At 43.4% G+C, this 16,456-nt stretch overlaps 1 protein-coding gene across 9 annotated transcripts in view; it reads left to right on the plus strand.

Annotated features, from left to right (window-relative positions):
• RIPOR1 (RHO family interacting cell polarization regulator 1) overlaps positions 1-16,456 on the plus strand; it is a 96,378-nt gene that overhangs the window by 25,502 nt on the left and 54,420 nt on the right. For 2 of the 9 annotated variants that reach the window (XM_083452435.1, XM_083452424.1), the window contains exon 1: positions 10,538-10,703. The exons of the other annotated variants lie outside the window; for them this stretch is intronic. In XM_083452435.1, the coding sequence (XP_083308561.1) occupies positions 10,553-10,703 (151 nt within the window). In that variant the 5' untranslated portion in view covers positions 10,538-10,552. Of the gene's footprint in view, positions 1-10,537; positions 10,704-16,456 lie in introns of those variants that run through there. 9 annotated transcript variants of the gene reach the window in all.

Genomic DNA, 16,456 nt, shown 5'->3' on the forward strand with positions numbered 1-16,456 from the left:
AGGAGTAGGAGTGTGAAACCTGAGGCCTTCCAGATACTGTTGGATTTCACTCCCATCAGCCCAGCCAACATGGTCAGTAGTCAGGAAAGATGGCAGTTGTGGTTCAGCAACACCTGTAGGGCTCCCCCACCCCTATAGGGGGATCAAGAGAGAAGCAATTACTCTGGCAACCCTGTTGCTCCTTGTAGCCTGGACTGGGCTCTTTTCTGCGTGCTGATTGTTGTGGAATTTTGTCTCTCAGCCCTTCCTTTGGAATGCCGGGAGAATCTCATTCACTGTGAAGCCCACATAGCTCACCAAGTGTTTATCGTGGTGGGAGGTGTTCCCTGCAGGGCTAGTGAAGGCATGGAGGAGGAGGACTACGACAATGTGGAAGGTCAGGGTAGGCGTGGGGCTAAGATTATTCTTGGCTCTTAGCATGCTGAGGCAGCAGCAAACTTGTTTAGACATTATACCTTCTGAAAAGTGTTCCTCAGGCCAGAGACAGCTGTTGGGATAAAAGCAGCTTTACAGCATGGGGAGGGGTTGGGAGGAGTAGAGAAGAAGTCAAGGGAAGAAAAGATGGAGATCCGCAGAGGAAAAAGTTGTGTGGCCCTGCATTACATGAAATAAAGTTTCTGTCCTTAGCAGTGATGTGGACTTTCCAGAAATATTTGACCTGGAAAATGTTCTTACGCAAATTAGCCTAAATTTGCATGGGGTAATTTTCAGTTTGCATCAGGAAATTTTCTGATGTCTCAGAAGAGAGTGATCTAATTTAGAGTGTTTATTTTTCTTGGGTATCATAAACAAAGTGAAAAACTTAAGCTGCCAGGCTAAACTCTATTTGCAGTTGGTGCCCATCCACTGTTACCAATGAACTTAGAGAAAGGAAAGTTTTCTAAGGAAAAAACAGAACTCTGGGAAATTCACCGCCCTGAATTACTGCTTTTTGGTTATGTGATCCTGCAGTCCAGGAATGAATTGTTGTGTCCTGAGACATTTCTCTACCCCACCTAAAACAAGGGAAGACCATCCTTTCCTGTCAGATTCTTTCATCTTTAACAAAAACAAGCATGGCAACTGTGTCCATATCTAAACCATCAATTAAAAAATCAACTGGCATGATAGGGCATGTGAATGTTCCTAGAGCACATAGGAGGAACAGACCTCAGAGTGTGCAGAATGGGCACAACCTTTGACCTGCCCAGGAAGGCTTTGCTGCTTTGTTGTCTGTTTCACTTTTAACCTCTCCTGGTTGCAAACATAAGTAGGTTTTTGTGCTCCAGCAACTGATATTTATGTAGCCATCATGGCTAATAGCCAGTCATAGCCTTGCCCTCCATTGATTTGTCTGATGCTGTTTTAAAGTGGCCCAATTTGGTGCCTATTACTCATTTCTCTTCCTTTTAAAAATGCAATTTATATCCCACCCTTCCTTCTGAAGGAGCACAGGGCGGCAAACACATCAATAATATAAATAGCCTAAAAATAGTTTTGTTTTGTTTTTTTTTAAAAGAACCTTCTAAAAATAAAAGATTCTCTCAACCAGTGATGTCAGGGTTTCTAGTAACAGTGGCTTTTCAGCCTGGGTAAACAGAAATGTTTTTAAGTTTCTCCTGAAAGTCAGCAGTGAGGGAGACCGGCACAGCTTACAAGGGAGGGTGCTCCACAGATAGGAAATTGCCACTGATAAGGCCATGTCATGGGTCAGTGCTGATAGCCCAGTGGTGGCACCTCACCTGCCTGTTGTAGGGTGCAATACTGATGGTTGATACTGAGGAAGATGCTTGGTTATTGAGGAATATTGACGAAGGCACTGCTTTTTAATTTTTCATGCTTATGGGGAATGTGCTGCCATAACAGGTATAACAGAGGTTTGTGCAAAGGCCTCATTACCTAGCATGGGACTCAGTTTTTCCTTCTAGGACTTTGATGTTTCTGCCATCTTATCCCTAAGCCAGGCTGGACAGCATCACTCGTTGGCTTAGCGTCTGATGTAGTTAGCATTAAACTCCCATACGCACACCACCACCGCCACCTAACACAACAATGGAAAATGCTCCCTGTTCTTCCTCTGCCCTCAAATCTTTGGGTGCTTGTTGCATGTGATTTCTTTGGAGTGTTCTGGCTACCTTCTTCCCTAGGCTCACTTTAATTTGGACGGTTGGTTTGAAAGGGTTCCAGGAAGCTTAGAACAGCCTGTGCTCTCTGCCTGTGACAGACCGGGACAGAGAGGCCTCAGCAGAGTTAATGTTTATCCAGTGAGAGTGACTGCTGCGCTGAGATTTGGGCCTCCAGGGCAACTGAGACCTGACATTTCCCATCTGCACAGAGGATGGCAGCTAATGTAGGTACAACACCTCTTCAGGTCCGGTGCTGATCATGGATTGGCAGGTGACTTACGCAAGAAATGCACACTAGAACACTTCTCTCTCTCCCCCCCCCCCCCGGTCTCCCATTGAGCACAAGCTGCTCGCTGACCTGTACACCTTTTCCTACAAAGTTTTTCTTCTTTTCAATTCTGGAATAGTTCCTCACATCTGATAGGAATGTAGAAAGCTGAGTCATTCTATTGGTTCATCTAGCTCAGTATTGTTCACACTGTCTGGCAGCATCTCTCCAGGGCTACAGAAAAGAGTCCCCCAGCCCTATCTGGAAATGCCAGGGATTGAACCTGGAACCGTTTGAATGCAATGCATGTGCTCTGCCACAGAGCTACAGTCCTTTCCCCTGATCAGAGAAGGTGTGCACTTTCTGCCATTTCTCAACTTCTACATTTACATAGGCACAGTTGTCAAGCTTGTTTTTAAAAGGTGAGAGAAGGATAGTCTTGTTGAGTGGGGGCCTTACCTTGATCAGCAGTGCAATAGTAAGTAGGACTCTTAGCCTTTCAGAATCCCATGCTCAGACTGTAGTTGCCTTATCACAGGAATCTCAGACTACTATTAGAGAAGAGGAAGAATCTAGTGCCTGCCCCTCCAATTTGGAAGCAAGTACACTGTGCTTTGAAAAAGGCTTTAGGGGAACTTGTGAAGTCTGCGCAATTGGCTCCCTTGAAGCCTTCATGTCACTTTTCTTTAACTCTGCTTCAAGAAGTGTAATGTACTTTGAGATGTTTCTTTAGCTTCTGGAACTAATGTGGTTTAGTAGTGGAATACCTGCCTAAGCTCCTGGGTTCAATTCCTTGCATTTCCAGTAAAATGGTAGCAGGCCTAGAAAATACAAGGTCAGATCAGTATTGTCTTCTCTGGGTAGCATCTGCTCTCCAGAGTTTCAGGCAGAGAACCTTTCCCACCACCTGCTGCTTGAGATCCTTTTATGGAGGTTCCAGGGACTGAAGCGGAGACCTTCTGCATGCAAACCAAGTAAGCCAAAACCTGAGCGAGTGAAAATGAAGCTGCTGAGTCAGACTGTTGGGCCATCTAGCTCAGTTTTGTCCACATTGCAGCATTTCTCCAGCAGCAGCATATCTCCTGAGTTTCATAACTGAGTCTGTCAGCTTGACCTGGAGATGCCGGAGGTTGAACTGGGAACTTTCTGCATGCAAAGCTGATGCGTTTCCCCATCTTAGTGGAAGAGCATCTGCTTTGCATGCAGAAGGTCACAGCTTCAATCTCTGGCATCTCCAGGCAGAGCTTGGGAATGTCCAGTGTCTGAAACCCTGGAGAGTCACTGCTGCCCAGTGCGGAAAATACTGAGCTAGATGAACCAAAGGTCTGATTTGGTGAAAGCTCCTTATGTTCCCATGGAAAACCGCTACTGTTCAGAGTACTGTAGATGTTACTGGGCTCGAATGGTCAGTGATCCGACTCAGTACAAGGTGGCTGTGTACTTTTATGTATTACATAACCACTCAAAGCTTTCCTCTTCTCAAAACATTACTCTTTGAGGTTGACAGTGGTGTTGTACCTTGATAAAAAGAAAAATTAAAATGGCAGGTTCCACTGTAATATGTACAGAGCAAGGATATGCAGGCCAAGTATGTGTTGTGCTGATTTGCTGAAGTACTGAATTTGGTTTTCTTACTAGAGAATTGTAGTTTTGTTGGCAGATAATTTTCTATGCTTCAGTGCATAGGATGTCTTAAAAGTGCGAGTGACTGGATCTTGTAAAAACATGAATGCAAATCTTCACTTTATAATAATCTTTCTGTTTGAATGTGCTGTTTCAGTTCAACACTTGTGTAAACATGATTCACAAATTCTATTAATTCTGGCTGCTTTACAGAACTGTACAATTAGGAAAAGCATGCATTTGCATAATTTAGTCTTTTAATTTGCATCATATGGCCTTTAATTATAAATATCTAGGCTGCTCAAGGTTAAGCTAACTGTAGCTTTGTCGAAGTAGGATCTTTATACAAGGTGAGCTGGCACAGCATCCAGCAGCTCATACCTTTTTCCTAGTTGAAATTTTGCCTGTCCTGGTGAGAATATGAATATTTGCAGACTCTTACCTGCCTAAAGTTAATGGTGGCAGAATGGTGTTCTTTACATGTCTAAGGAACACTGGAAGCTCCCTTATACAAAGTTAAGTTATTTGTCCATTTCATTCAGTATTTTCCACTCTGCTCTAGCCAGTTTGGGAAGGGCCATAACTGAGTGGTCAAGCCTTGCATGCCGAAGTTTCAGGTTTAATCATCCTCAGCAGCTTCAGGTAGGGCTGGGAGAGACCTGTCTGAAACCCCAGAGAGATGCTGCCCATCAGTGTTGACAGTACTGAATTAGATGTACCAATGATGAGTGTAATGGTTTTAGGGGTTGCTCATGCGTAAGCAGGTACCTATCCCCCCGGCTGGGTGCAAACACCTGGCTGGGTTGCCAAAGTGAACCTCTTTCTGTCCAGACAGCCACTCACCCGTGGCTGACTCAATCGCTGGCATAATCCGTGAGTGGGCGTTTCTTAAACTTCTTCCAGCAAAGAAGTTCTTTGACGCCTAGTCTCCACCTACCCTCTCTGCACGGAAGCCTTCTGCGCAGGGAGGGCGTGGGCAACGGAGGACCCCTACTCTCCCCGCTGGTCCCAGGCAAGGAGACATGAGACCGCCTCGCCACTTCCCCCAGCTGCCCCCCTTCTCCACTGGTGCTACGCTGATTCTCTTCCCCAGAAGATGGGCTGCTCCTCCCGATCCCTGGATGCTCTCCGGAATCCCTCTGGCTTTTGCTCTCCCCCTCCAGTCCTGATGGCAGTTCCCTGACCATGAGACTCAGTAGAAGGCAGCTTCCTAATACTGTACTCTAACTGGCAACAGTTCTACAGGGTCTCCAATAGGGTCTTTCCCCTGCAACCTGATCCTTTTAACTGGTGATGCCAAGAATCGACTGCTGGATCTTCAACTTGCAAAGCAGGTGCTATTATACTCAGCTGCTCGCTTTCTCTCCCTCTGCCCCCAATTTGTTGTCACGTGGGGAAAGATGATTAAGCCACACCTTAGCAAAAGTTGCGTCTTCCTTTGGGCCATGTGCAGTGTTGAAGCACATTATCTCTGTTCCTAAGTCCTATAAATGTCCTCAGACTTTAAGGGAACTGCTAATTGCACAGAAGGGAGTAGATTTAGCAATGCTGTACTGATGCCCACAGACTCCAGCTGCTATAATTTATAGCGCAGGAACAGTGGGTACACCACAACCGCCTCCAGAAATATGTTCAGCAAAGAATTGGGCAGCAGACTGCTCAAGCTTTACATTTAACTTTGCTTATGTTTCAGAGACAGGGAGAGATTAATGTTGTTCCTGCTCACATGAGAGGTACATTATAATAATCTCATTGCTCAGCTTTAGTGCCTTTTTACACACACACACATATATAACTGTTATTTTTGTGAATTTATTAAAGGAGAAAAGAACACAAAGAGGGCAGTGAGAAAAGCAAAATCGTCAGCTCACTTTCACAGAACAATAAACATCAGTACATCCATCTGAATTTACACATACATAATGATATATGCCCTCCAAATGTCTGAGTATGTACCCAAACAAAGTTGGTGTTTATAGAAAGTAGATTCAAATGTAGCAAGGGCATTAAGGCCTTCAAACAATTGCATAATAGATGGTGAATATTTATCCTTCGAAGATAAATGTGAAGTGTAAGTCTCTTAGCAACCACAAGCACCAATAAAGTCTGTTTCTGTTGTCCTGCTTTTAGTCTCCATGTACAGGAATATAATTTAAAAGTACATGAACACACACAAATATCAATGATTTCTCCAGTACACATTTAATATGAACAGCAACTTCAAACCAAGAAGGATGTATCACTGGACAAGTCCACATCATATGTCTCAATGAGGCATTTCCAACATTGCACCTCCAGCATCTATCTGATGTGGAGTCTAGTATACCCAAAATGCAAATTTTTTTGTTGACTCAATCTCAATTTTAAATCTAAAGAAACATTCTGTATAGATTCTAAAGCAATTTTCCATTGTTTAGCTTGCATGGCACACTCTAATTCATGGTTCCATTGTTCCATAAGTTTCCGATCTTCTACTTTATACACTTCAAATAAACATTTATAAACAGTAGCAACTGGTTTGGTATTTTATGATGATCCAATTATTATTTCCAGCTGTTAAGGGGGGTGCTGAATACTCAAAGCTGATGGGCCATAAATAAGACACCATTTATGTTGCTTCGGAAAATTTTGAATTTCCTCATGATGTTATAAAGTGGATTCGAATATTGTGCTACTCTTCTAAGTTGCAAGTAAGGGTAAATGGAATCCTTTCAGATTTGTTTGATAATAGAGAAAGGTACAAGATAAACTGCCCTCTTCCTCCACTGATATTTGATCTATGTTTTGGAAATGTTGGCACGTGCAGTTAGACAGAACAGGAAGATCTATGGTTTTGTGCATGAGAAGTGGAATTTAAATTAGGTTTGTATTCAGATGATTTGCTACTATTTGTTAGTATGTACCCATCCATTTTGGAATTAATGAGATTAACTGATAAAATTTAGTAGAATTTATGGATATATGAGAAAAAGGTTAAAATATGAATTAATGCCAGTGGCCAATTAATTGCCTGCTTTCTATGCTAACTGGTGTTTTTGCTGGTCCCAAAGATTCTAATGTATTTAGCGATCTTTGTTCCTGCAGATACTTGTCAGATTATTAAATTAAATTTAAATAGGTTAATAGCAACATCTCCATTGATTTGTAAAGATGGTCACTACTTAAATTTAGTATTCTGAATAAGGTAAATACACGTACTGCACAAATGCTGTGTTTTGCTTGGTCTACACATTTCCCAAGCCTATTTTCAAAAGTGGAATGAATTATTTTGGAAGTTTATTCAGGGTATTTCTCCACCTTGTGTATCACTTAAAAGAATGTTGTTGCCTATATCAGAAGGAGAATTTAATTTTCCTGATATTTGCTCTGTACCACATGGCATATCTGTTTATGTTTATAAACAGGTGGCGAGTCCCCCCCCCCCATGACTACCTCAGTTTTCAGACTTCCTCTTTCCTCCCCTGCCCCCAGTTTGCATGACCTCTTCCTTCCAGATTGTGCACAAGCGAGAGAAGGGGAAGCATAAATGCTGAAAACTCTTTTGCCTTCTAGTTCCCTTCTGTTCATTGGCTGAGAATGGCTAGGAACAGGGTCTAGTTTTAAAATGACTTTGCTGCTACACAGCCATGCAGGAGTCACTCAGAGGCTGCCTGTTGCCAAAATCTACAGAAGAGAAAGCCTGAGTTCATAACTGAAAAGCTTTTGCTTTTTACAGTTGTTCTTGTTGACTCTGATCTTAACTGGGCACCCTCGAAATGGTAGTGAAGTGTGATAGACAGAAAAGCTGGCTTTCCATACCATTATTCCATTCCAGAGTACATTTCATTGGAAATAGAAGCCAGGCTGCGTCACACTGAACTCAGAAATTTTGTAATGGGCCATAGAAGTACTTGTGTAAACTGGTTCTTCCCTGCTGGAGCCTGCATATAGCAGTGCCCTGGAGTCATCTGGTCAACAGTTCCATGGATATCCAGAATTTCTTTCATTTATGCTTCTTAAATGTGCAGTGGTCTTTCCCCAGCTAGGCCCAAAGCTGTGAAGCCTGGAAATAACACTAAAAAGGCTTCCACTTGGACTTCACAATTCCCAGTTTCCAACTTCGTTGTCACTTGGTGTATATGTAGTCAGCTTTGCATGTTTCACTATGGTAAAGTTGCCTGGGTCAGCTGCGGCACTTGATTGCCAGGATATTTGTAAAATTCCAAGTGAAAAGTTGGAACATTCATTCATTTTGTTTTAACCTTTTTATTAATGCATGTGCACTCTCGGGAAGAAAGGAATTGAAAAGAAGAAGAAGATCAAGCCAGTACCGGCAGTTGAAAAGTGATACTGTTTACAGGGACTGTCTTTCAGAACATGTAATGGTGGAATTGAAACATACAAAGATAGTTAAGATACTGCTGATGAGCATCTTAGTGGGAAAGAGGTTGGGGAGATAGGGAGGCTGAATGTAGTTCCATAATCCTTTTTAACACCTGATATGCAGAATTTTATTTTATTTTATTAAAAAGGGATCCACATGTGCTAAAAAAGTAATGATTGCAAGTGAAGCAATGCACCACCCACATTGCCAGCTGCCTGGCAGGCCATTTCTCATTCCAGATGTTTGCCAGTCCACACAAGTGAAAAGCTAGCTCTCTAATTGTGTTGAATTTGAAGGTCAGAAAAATTGTCCTTTATTTCTTAAGATGCTGGAATATGACATTTGGCAGCCATTTCGTCTGGACTCTTTCGTAATGACACAATTCCAGAGGGGGGGGGGAGGTAGTGCAGAAGCACCTTGAGGCACAGGGGAGTCGCAGGCACTGCTTGGCAGAGAAGAGGGGGGAGAGAATGGACAGGTCATAGTGACTCATGCCATAACTGGGAAGGAGGTCTTGGACCTTAGCCATGCTGCTTCCCTGGTCTCCTCTAGGCTGCTCCAGAGTGTTGTTGCTGCTCTAGAGTGGTGTTGCTCTTAGTCGTGCAAGAGGATGAGCCAATGGATTACTCAGATTGGGGGTTGGGGATGTGACTGCTGAGTCGCCTTCTGCTTGGTCCTTATTTTCGGCTGCTGTGAAAGCCTCTGCCAGGGACTGCAATTCTAAAGCTTCCTAAGGATTAGAATCGCCCAGCTGGATCAAAGGAAATACTGGGGTGTAACCAGTGGAATGTGAAATGTCTTTGGTTGTAGTCCCACGTTTGGCACTTTTGGTCTGTTCTGAATAAAAGGACAAAACGGGTCAAATTTTCCATTTCCATACATGCATTTAAAACTGTCCTGTTGCCTGGCATTGAAACTGAATCTGAGCTACATACAGGGAAGTCCTCAGCCAGCCAAGTGGTAAATTTAAACTTCAGTAAGCCTAGTAGACAAGTTGCAAGTGGCTTCCTGGTTCCTGAGCCAAGGGAGACATTGTGGGTAGCCTTAGAAGGAACCCAAACCCACCCTCCTTCCACCATCCTTCCTTCCTGTATCGTCAAAGCTGGACTGCACAACTATAGAATTGCAAGCCTCTGTGATGTGTTTGCTGTTGTTCTTCTTAATGGGTCCATTGTTGATAGCTGTGCATATCCAATCTCTGCATGTCCCCCAAGATGAAGGGCATAAATTCATTGAGCCGAATTATTGGTCCATCTCATCATTACTCCTGGGCCTGGGCAGAGGTCCATTTTGTTACCAACCACCTGATCATTTTAACTGGAGACACCGGGAATTGAATTTGGGAATTTTATCCATGCAAACATTTTCTTTACCACTGAGTTACAGCTCCTGCGTTCTCCTTAATGCATACCCAGGAACTGCTAGACCAGATAACTTAGTGAGGCTGCAAAACAAAATGCTCCAAGTTCCTACCCCTTTCATAAGATGCTGTGGAGAATATCACACACACACCCCCCCCCAGTTAAAAATAAAAGCTGGAAGGTCCATATAGCTCAATCCCCTGTCCAAAAGAAAGGACACCCATGCATTAAACAAGGTGACAATATGACATAAACGGAGAAGAGGTGCACTTCAGAAATATGCCAACAAAACAAATATATCTGATGAGCTTTAAGGAAGTGAGCCAAGCCACATACTGCAGTGGGATGCCAAAAGAAACCCCATGTGTACACAAAACAAGCCCAAACCCAAACCTTAGAGTCCGAGCCAGTTTGAGACAGAGCTTCAATTCTTTCCTGGCCGCAAATATGGAATTCAACCAGACTCTGAGCTGAAGGAAAACCTGCCCAACAGATCTTCCAAAAGTAAGCCCGGCAAACTCTTGTTCTGCAATATGCCAACATTTCTCCACACTGTTCTCCCAAGTTGAAGAGATCTGATCCCATGGCAAAGAGACGCCAGACTCAAAAGGAAGGTAGTGAGCTTTGCCTTTAAACAGATTGCCTGGAATTGGGCTGGAATCTTGTGTGTGTGAGAGATGGGGGACCTGCCTTAACGCAGCCTCCCCTTGTTATATCTTACTCAGCATGGCAGCAGTCTCCTGTCTCCTTCCCGTGTGGGTGAGGAGGGGTGTGGGAAGGAGGCGCTTCCCCTTGGTTTCCTGTCTCAATCACATGGCTTCGGACGGTTTCCATGGCAAAGGCAGGAGGGGGTGGGTGCTTCAGAGCGAGTGCCTTTAAGACTCCAGTGTTTTCGCTCTGTCCATGGGAGTGGAACAAAGGAAACGCGACAAGAGCCGGACACGCTTTCTCTCCCTGCCTGATCTGCCTGCGCACCTGGACATGTAAGTCTCCAGGGGCTCCGCAAATATTTTGACAGGTGAAACTTAAAGACAAGGCAGACAGCCCTGGGATAGCCGAGTGTGCCCCCCCCCCCCCTCCGACACTTTCTATCTGGTGAGCGGTATGTATTTAGCTTGTAACTGGGCTCGCTGAGATGCAACCGCTCACTAGATACATTACCTCAGTCGCAGTTGCAGGATAGAGTGCAAAGGTTGTGGTACTTGGAGGAAGCAGCTACCAAAGCCAGTTATCGCTCTTGACTAGTGATGGGTGGAGAGCTTTGTTATGGTCCTGCCAGCCATGGGTATAAGCATGAATTTCTCTTTGCTTGCTTTGCTGTAGGGTTGAGGGGTGTCTTTGGAAGGCAGAAGAACCCAGATTTCTGTTTCTGCTTTGCTAAGAGCACATCTTCAAGATCCTTAGAAGCAGACTGGTTTTTGCCTTTGAATCCTTCAGCCTCCTTATTTTTGCTTGCTGCCATAGTGGTTGAACTCTGGAAAGAGAAAAGTTCTGTTTCTCTAGTAGACTTTTATTGGTGATACGGGAATTCAGACCCATGTGATGGCTTGTTAATATTTATTAAAATCACATTTTCTTTCTTCCTCCAGGGTAATGGATTCAGGGCACCACACATGGTGGTTTTGTCAACAGTCTTAAGGGAAGTGATGGTAATTTGCCCAAGGACCGTTCTGTAGTGGGTTCTGTGACTGGTGGGGGATTTGCTGTCCAAGCCCTACATTCTGTTGCATCCTGTTTCTTCTTGTGTAACATGGTAGACTAGAATTTGTCACTTTAGACATGATGGTGATAAAATGTGAAAAGTTCTTAGAAAACAGAAAAGTACCACAACAGGGAAGATAGGGCGGTGGCTGTTTTTAAATGGCAATTCAGAATTGTTTTTCCTGCCCAGTTGCAATCTGAAGTGGTATAGTTCTCCTTACAGCCTTAAGATTCCCGGTATAGATCAGGCCTTAATACATTATCAGGGTGTGGTAGTTTCTGTGGCTTAATTGATCTGGAGTTAGAAGATTGTGACATTTGTATGTGGTGTAAACCTGGGCCAAATGGGGCAGGTTATTTTGCCAAGCAAATCGTGGCTTTGAAAAGAACTCGGGTACAGGGTCAAAGGCCTACATTTTAGGGTTGTTGTTTTTTTGTTGAAGTTGTGATTAAAGCCACGAGCTAATGAATTCAAGTAGAGAATGCCAAACCTGTCTGGTTTAGTAGTCATCGATATGGCAAAGTTTATGGCAAAGTCACCAGCATATTCACCTGTGGAGAGCTGTCAGCCTGCCAGCCGCTGTATTTATAATCCTTACCATCTGACCTCAGCCTCTGCAGCGGCAAGCAATTGTTCTTTCATTTTCTGCCAAAAATCTTTTTGAGAGGAAGAAAAACACTCATTGGGCAGAGCTTTGCTCTGAAAATATTACAGAAATTTCCCTGGTGTCGTCCATATATTATTTCAATGAGCCAGGTTTATGATTCACATCGTATTTTATAGCACCCTTGGATTTTATCACCCCTCTTCCTTTGTTTAAGGCTGTTGATTGTAAGCTTAGCATTCTCTTAGCTACTCTCTGTTCGTAGAATCATAGAATTGTAGAGTGGGAAGGGATCCCAATGGTCATCTAGTCCAACTCCCTGCAATTCAGGAATCTCAACTAAAACATCCATGAAAAATGGTCCTCCAGCCTCTGCTTAAAAACCTCCAGTGAAGGAGAGTTCCACTGCTGAACAGCTCTTACTGTCAGAAAATACTTTCTGATGTTTAGTCAGCACCTCCTTTCTTTGTAACTTGAATCCATTGGTTTGGGTCCGAGCCTTCAGAGCAAAAGAAAACAAGCTTGCCATCCCCCCTTAGCTGGGTGAGGATTAAAAGATGTAAGAAATTCCAAATATTATAATACAGTCATGTCCCTTTTAGTTGTGAAAAGGGTGGCTTTTATTTGTTTATTCCTTTATAAAATGTATTGATTCTCCCCCCCTTTTAAAAAAAGTGTTAACACAAAATTGCAGTGCTTTACAATAATAGTAAATTACCAATAAAACTAAATTTAAATAATTCAAGCAATAAAACAAAAGCATGTATCTTTTTTCACAGCAAGATAACTTGATTCCCACATCTGATTTTCTGCACTGTGGGAGTGAGGTGCCAAGCTAGATACGAAGAAGGGTTGTTAAAACGCAGATTGTGTTGCGGGAAAATGAAGGAAAAAGGAAAGGAAGAAAGCTCCTAGTTCTTACTGATGTGGGTTGTAGCTCAGCATCTGGGCGGTTTTACTTCAGATTGTGACTCATAGGATTCTGCGTTCCTCAATACAAATAAATAACTAAATCCTTGCCCTTAGAAATGTAGCATGTCAGGGAGAAGGCTGCATTAGAAGCTTTCTCCCTGATAAGTAGTTCACAAAACAAGCCCTCCATAGAGTAAACTAGATTTGAGGGAAAGCGTTCCTAGTGTAAGCCACTTCTCTGACATGACAGCTTCTTAAGAACAGGGATTTATTTATTTTGTATGGTAAAGGATCTCTGCTCCTGGCCCAGCCTGGGTGGAACTGGTCAAACACGGCCTAATGTGTAGAAAGGAGAAAAAGGTGAATCCTTGTGCTGATAAATGTGTGCAAAATCTTGATTTATTTATTTTTCATTATTAACCCCATTGATGGGATTGGATTAGCAAAAGTCTGTATGAATGCAACTGTGGTTATTTACATTGGATTACATCAACAGGTGTGGGAACATACAGCTATTTCAGACCACCAAGCCATTTGGATAATTGCAGTTTGGACAACGGGTATATTGTAGAGTTTAATAACCAGAACCAATGCGATCAACAGATGTTTAATGCAATTTTTGGGAACCTATTTGATTGAACAGAGACCAAGGCTATATAGTTGAAACTACAGTATATTGTTTTTAATGGAGGAGGCCATCTGTTCTGTCTCTTGGCTTCTTGAAGGCTTTTTTAAAAAAAAGATCCTATTAATCTTGCAAGTTCTCCCTCCTCCTCTTAATGGGAGGTCTGTAGAATAATTAGACTGCAGTCGTTTCTTGAGCCTTCAACAGCAAACAATGCCTGTGCTGGTTGATTATGTAGAAAAGCCACGTGGATTCTGCCAAATGACAGCTTATTAGCTGAAATAATTGCTGCAAAGCTGCTTGTGGGCTGGGCTGGAGTTGAGAGGTGGGCGAAGAAGAGAGCAATTCAGGAACACGTGGTCTCTGTATATATCTGTGCTTGTTTATGTGTAGGTGTAGGCAGGAGTCCACCACAAAGGAATAAAACTCCTTGCTTGGGTCAGGTTTTGTGGTGTCTAAGCATTTATGAGATCCCCGAGTCTGCGTTTTGTAGTGGTGCTTTCTTTTGCCTAGTTCTCCGTGGGAGCATCTCTCTTGTGCTGTACACTTCATAAGTTCCAAGGAGGGATGGAGAAGAATTTTGTGCAGTCTGCATTTTTAAGTGAACTGACCCAATTCACGCCTCCCGGACCAACACACAGATCGAAATGTAATTATCCTTCAGATTTCACACCTTGGGTTGCATTCAGCCTAGTTAAACTGGGAGTAGACCCACTGAAATTAATATATCTAAGTTAATTAATTTCAGTGGGTGTGCAACCAGTAGGACTAATGTTGGATACAACCCTTTCCTGAGATTTGCAGTAGAGTTCTCAGCACAAAAATGGACCAAAATGAGTTATATTAGGGTAAAATATATTTAGAATAATTGGTATGGAACTGGTAAAAAACATCTATATGGAAACAACATGCACAAAGTTTGTACAGGCTGGAAATGGACTGATCTGCCCACTCGTAGTGCCAAGTCACTGATATAAGTCTTCAGCATATGGGATGCAGTTACTTCAACATGATGCTTTCTTGAAACTCAACTTCTGCCTTCCCTTGTCATTGCTGTGCTGCAGTAGAATTGTGTTTCTGGTGACTTCAGCTGTTCTGTATGAACCTGTGATGGATTTGCTGCTTGTAATGGTCTTGTTGGGATCTGTCTCTTGGGCAGCTGGCAGGTCAGGCTGGCAATGCCCAGACGAAAAGGACTGCAGGATGGGCATGCTGCACTGCAGCTCTCAATGGACCAAGTCCAGGTTAAAGCCAGAAATAGCTTCCTAACCGCTTTTGACCTCTGCTTCGAGTTTGCTCCCAGCAAGACTGCTCTAAAAATGTGCCCTTGGGAAGCTGCCTCTGCTCTCTGCTGCAAGACTGCAGCGGAATATCAGGGTTGGTGTCCTCTGTTGTTGGACTCTGCCTCCCATCACCCCAACCACTGACCAGTCTGGCTAGGGCTGATGGGACCTGTAGTCCAGCAATATCTGGAGGGCCACAGGTTCCTCATCTCTGCTTTAAGACTACAAGAGCGGGGGGACTATTTAACAAGGAAAGGGAATAGTGTGTGTCTGTTGGTTCATTCAAGGTAAACAGCCACATCTCTAGAGAATGATGTAATTTGTATGTGTATATTTATTAGTTACTTTTTTATCTCACCCTTCCACAGTGGAGCTCAAGGGGGGGGGTGTACTTTTTATCATTACAACAACCAGGTGAAATAGGTAGGGTTGACAGATGGCAACCAGCAGTCCAAGGCCATCCAATCCGGTAAGGTAGGTCATTGTTGATAAATCAGTATTGGGGGGGCGGGGGGTTGGATGTTTGAGAATGAAAAAATATGCCTTCTCTTGTGATCAGTTGGTGATTTCATGGTTAAGATGAGCTACAACGTAGGGGCATCTTGGTTCACATTCTCAGCTGCTACCAGCTTGTGCTGGTGTTGAGATGCAGCAATGAGTTGCAGTTTTAAGGATCAGTTTCTTGATGAGTACCATAATTTAAGGATGGAGGCTATTCAGATAATTTATAAGACTTTAAATTCTGGATTTTGAATTTTTCCTTCTGTCTACCTTTATTATTTCCCTGAGTGCCAGACAGATGCTGGAATGGTTTTGCTGCAGAAAGAATACGCATTTCCTTTATTTGCTCGTTTCCTACCAACAGTAAATGAGTAAGGCGTTCTTATTTGCATCATGGGCATCACTTGCCCATATATTTTATTGCAACATAATCTGATGCCTGTTTTCTTGGTAGTGGTCTGAAGAACCTTCCATCACAGCCATGGGCAGCAATAAATTTAACTTGTTTCTGCTTCATGTTCTTTCCATTGCAGCAGCGGCAGTCTGGCTCGCACAGTCCCATTGTCCCCAGCTCCTTTGGCAAGCATCTTGCTCTTGGCAAGGCCAATGTTAATCAGTGTTTGGCAGCATGCAGAGGCCATTGAGCTTCCATGCTTAATGCCCACCTGCTATAGTACAGCCTGAGGGCCTTGCAGGACTTTAGAGCTACAAAAGTTGGTTTCAGTTGCTGGTGAAAGTAGCAGAGACACCATGGTGCAGGGAACACATCAGGATAGATGCCATTTTGTAGTGTACGGTGTCACTGGTGGAGCTCAGAGCAGGCGTGGGGAATCTTTTCTGGCCTAGATCCTGATCTTCTCCAAACCTTAACAGGCCAGATTTGACAGGTGAGTGGAACTGTCTCTCTGTCAATCAATCAATCAATCAATCAATCACCTTGGTATCTCTATGATGTTTGGTGACACTGTGCTTTGAAGCGCAGTTGTTGGGGCTTCAAGGTTCATTGTGTTGACTGTATGAAAGCCCTTTTGCAAACAGCCCTGCACTGTTTTTTGAACTTCCAAAAACCAAGGAGTAGTGCAGGGCTGTTTGCAAAATGGAAATTGCTT

Source organism: Podarcis tiliguerta (genome assembly GCF_965153285.1).
Source record: "Podarcis tiliguerta genome assembly, chromosome: 8".
Lineage (NCBI taxonomy): Eukaryota > Metazoa > Chordata > Lepidosauria > Squamata > Lacertidae > Podarcis > Podarcis tiliguerta.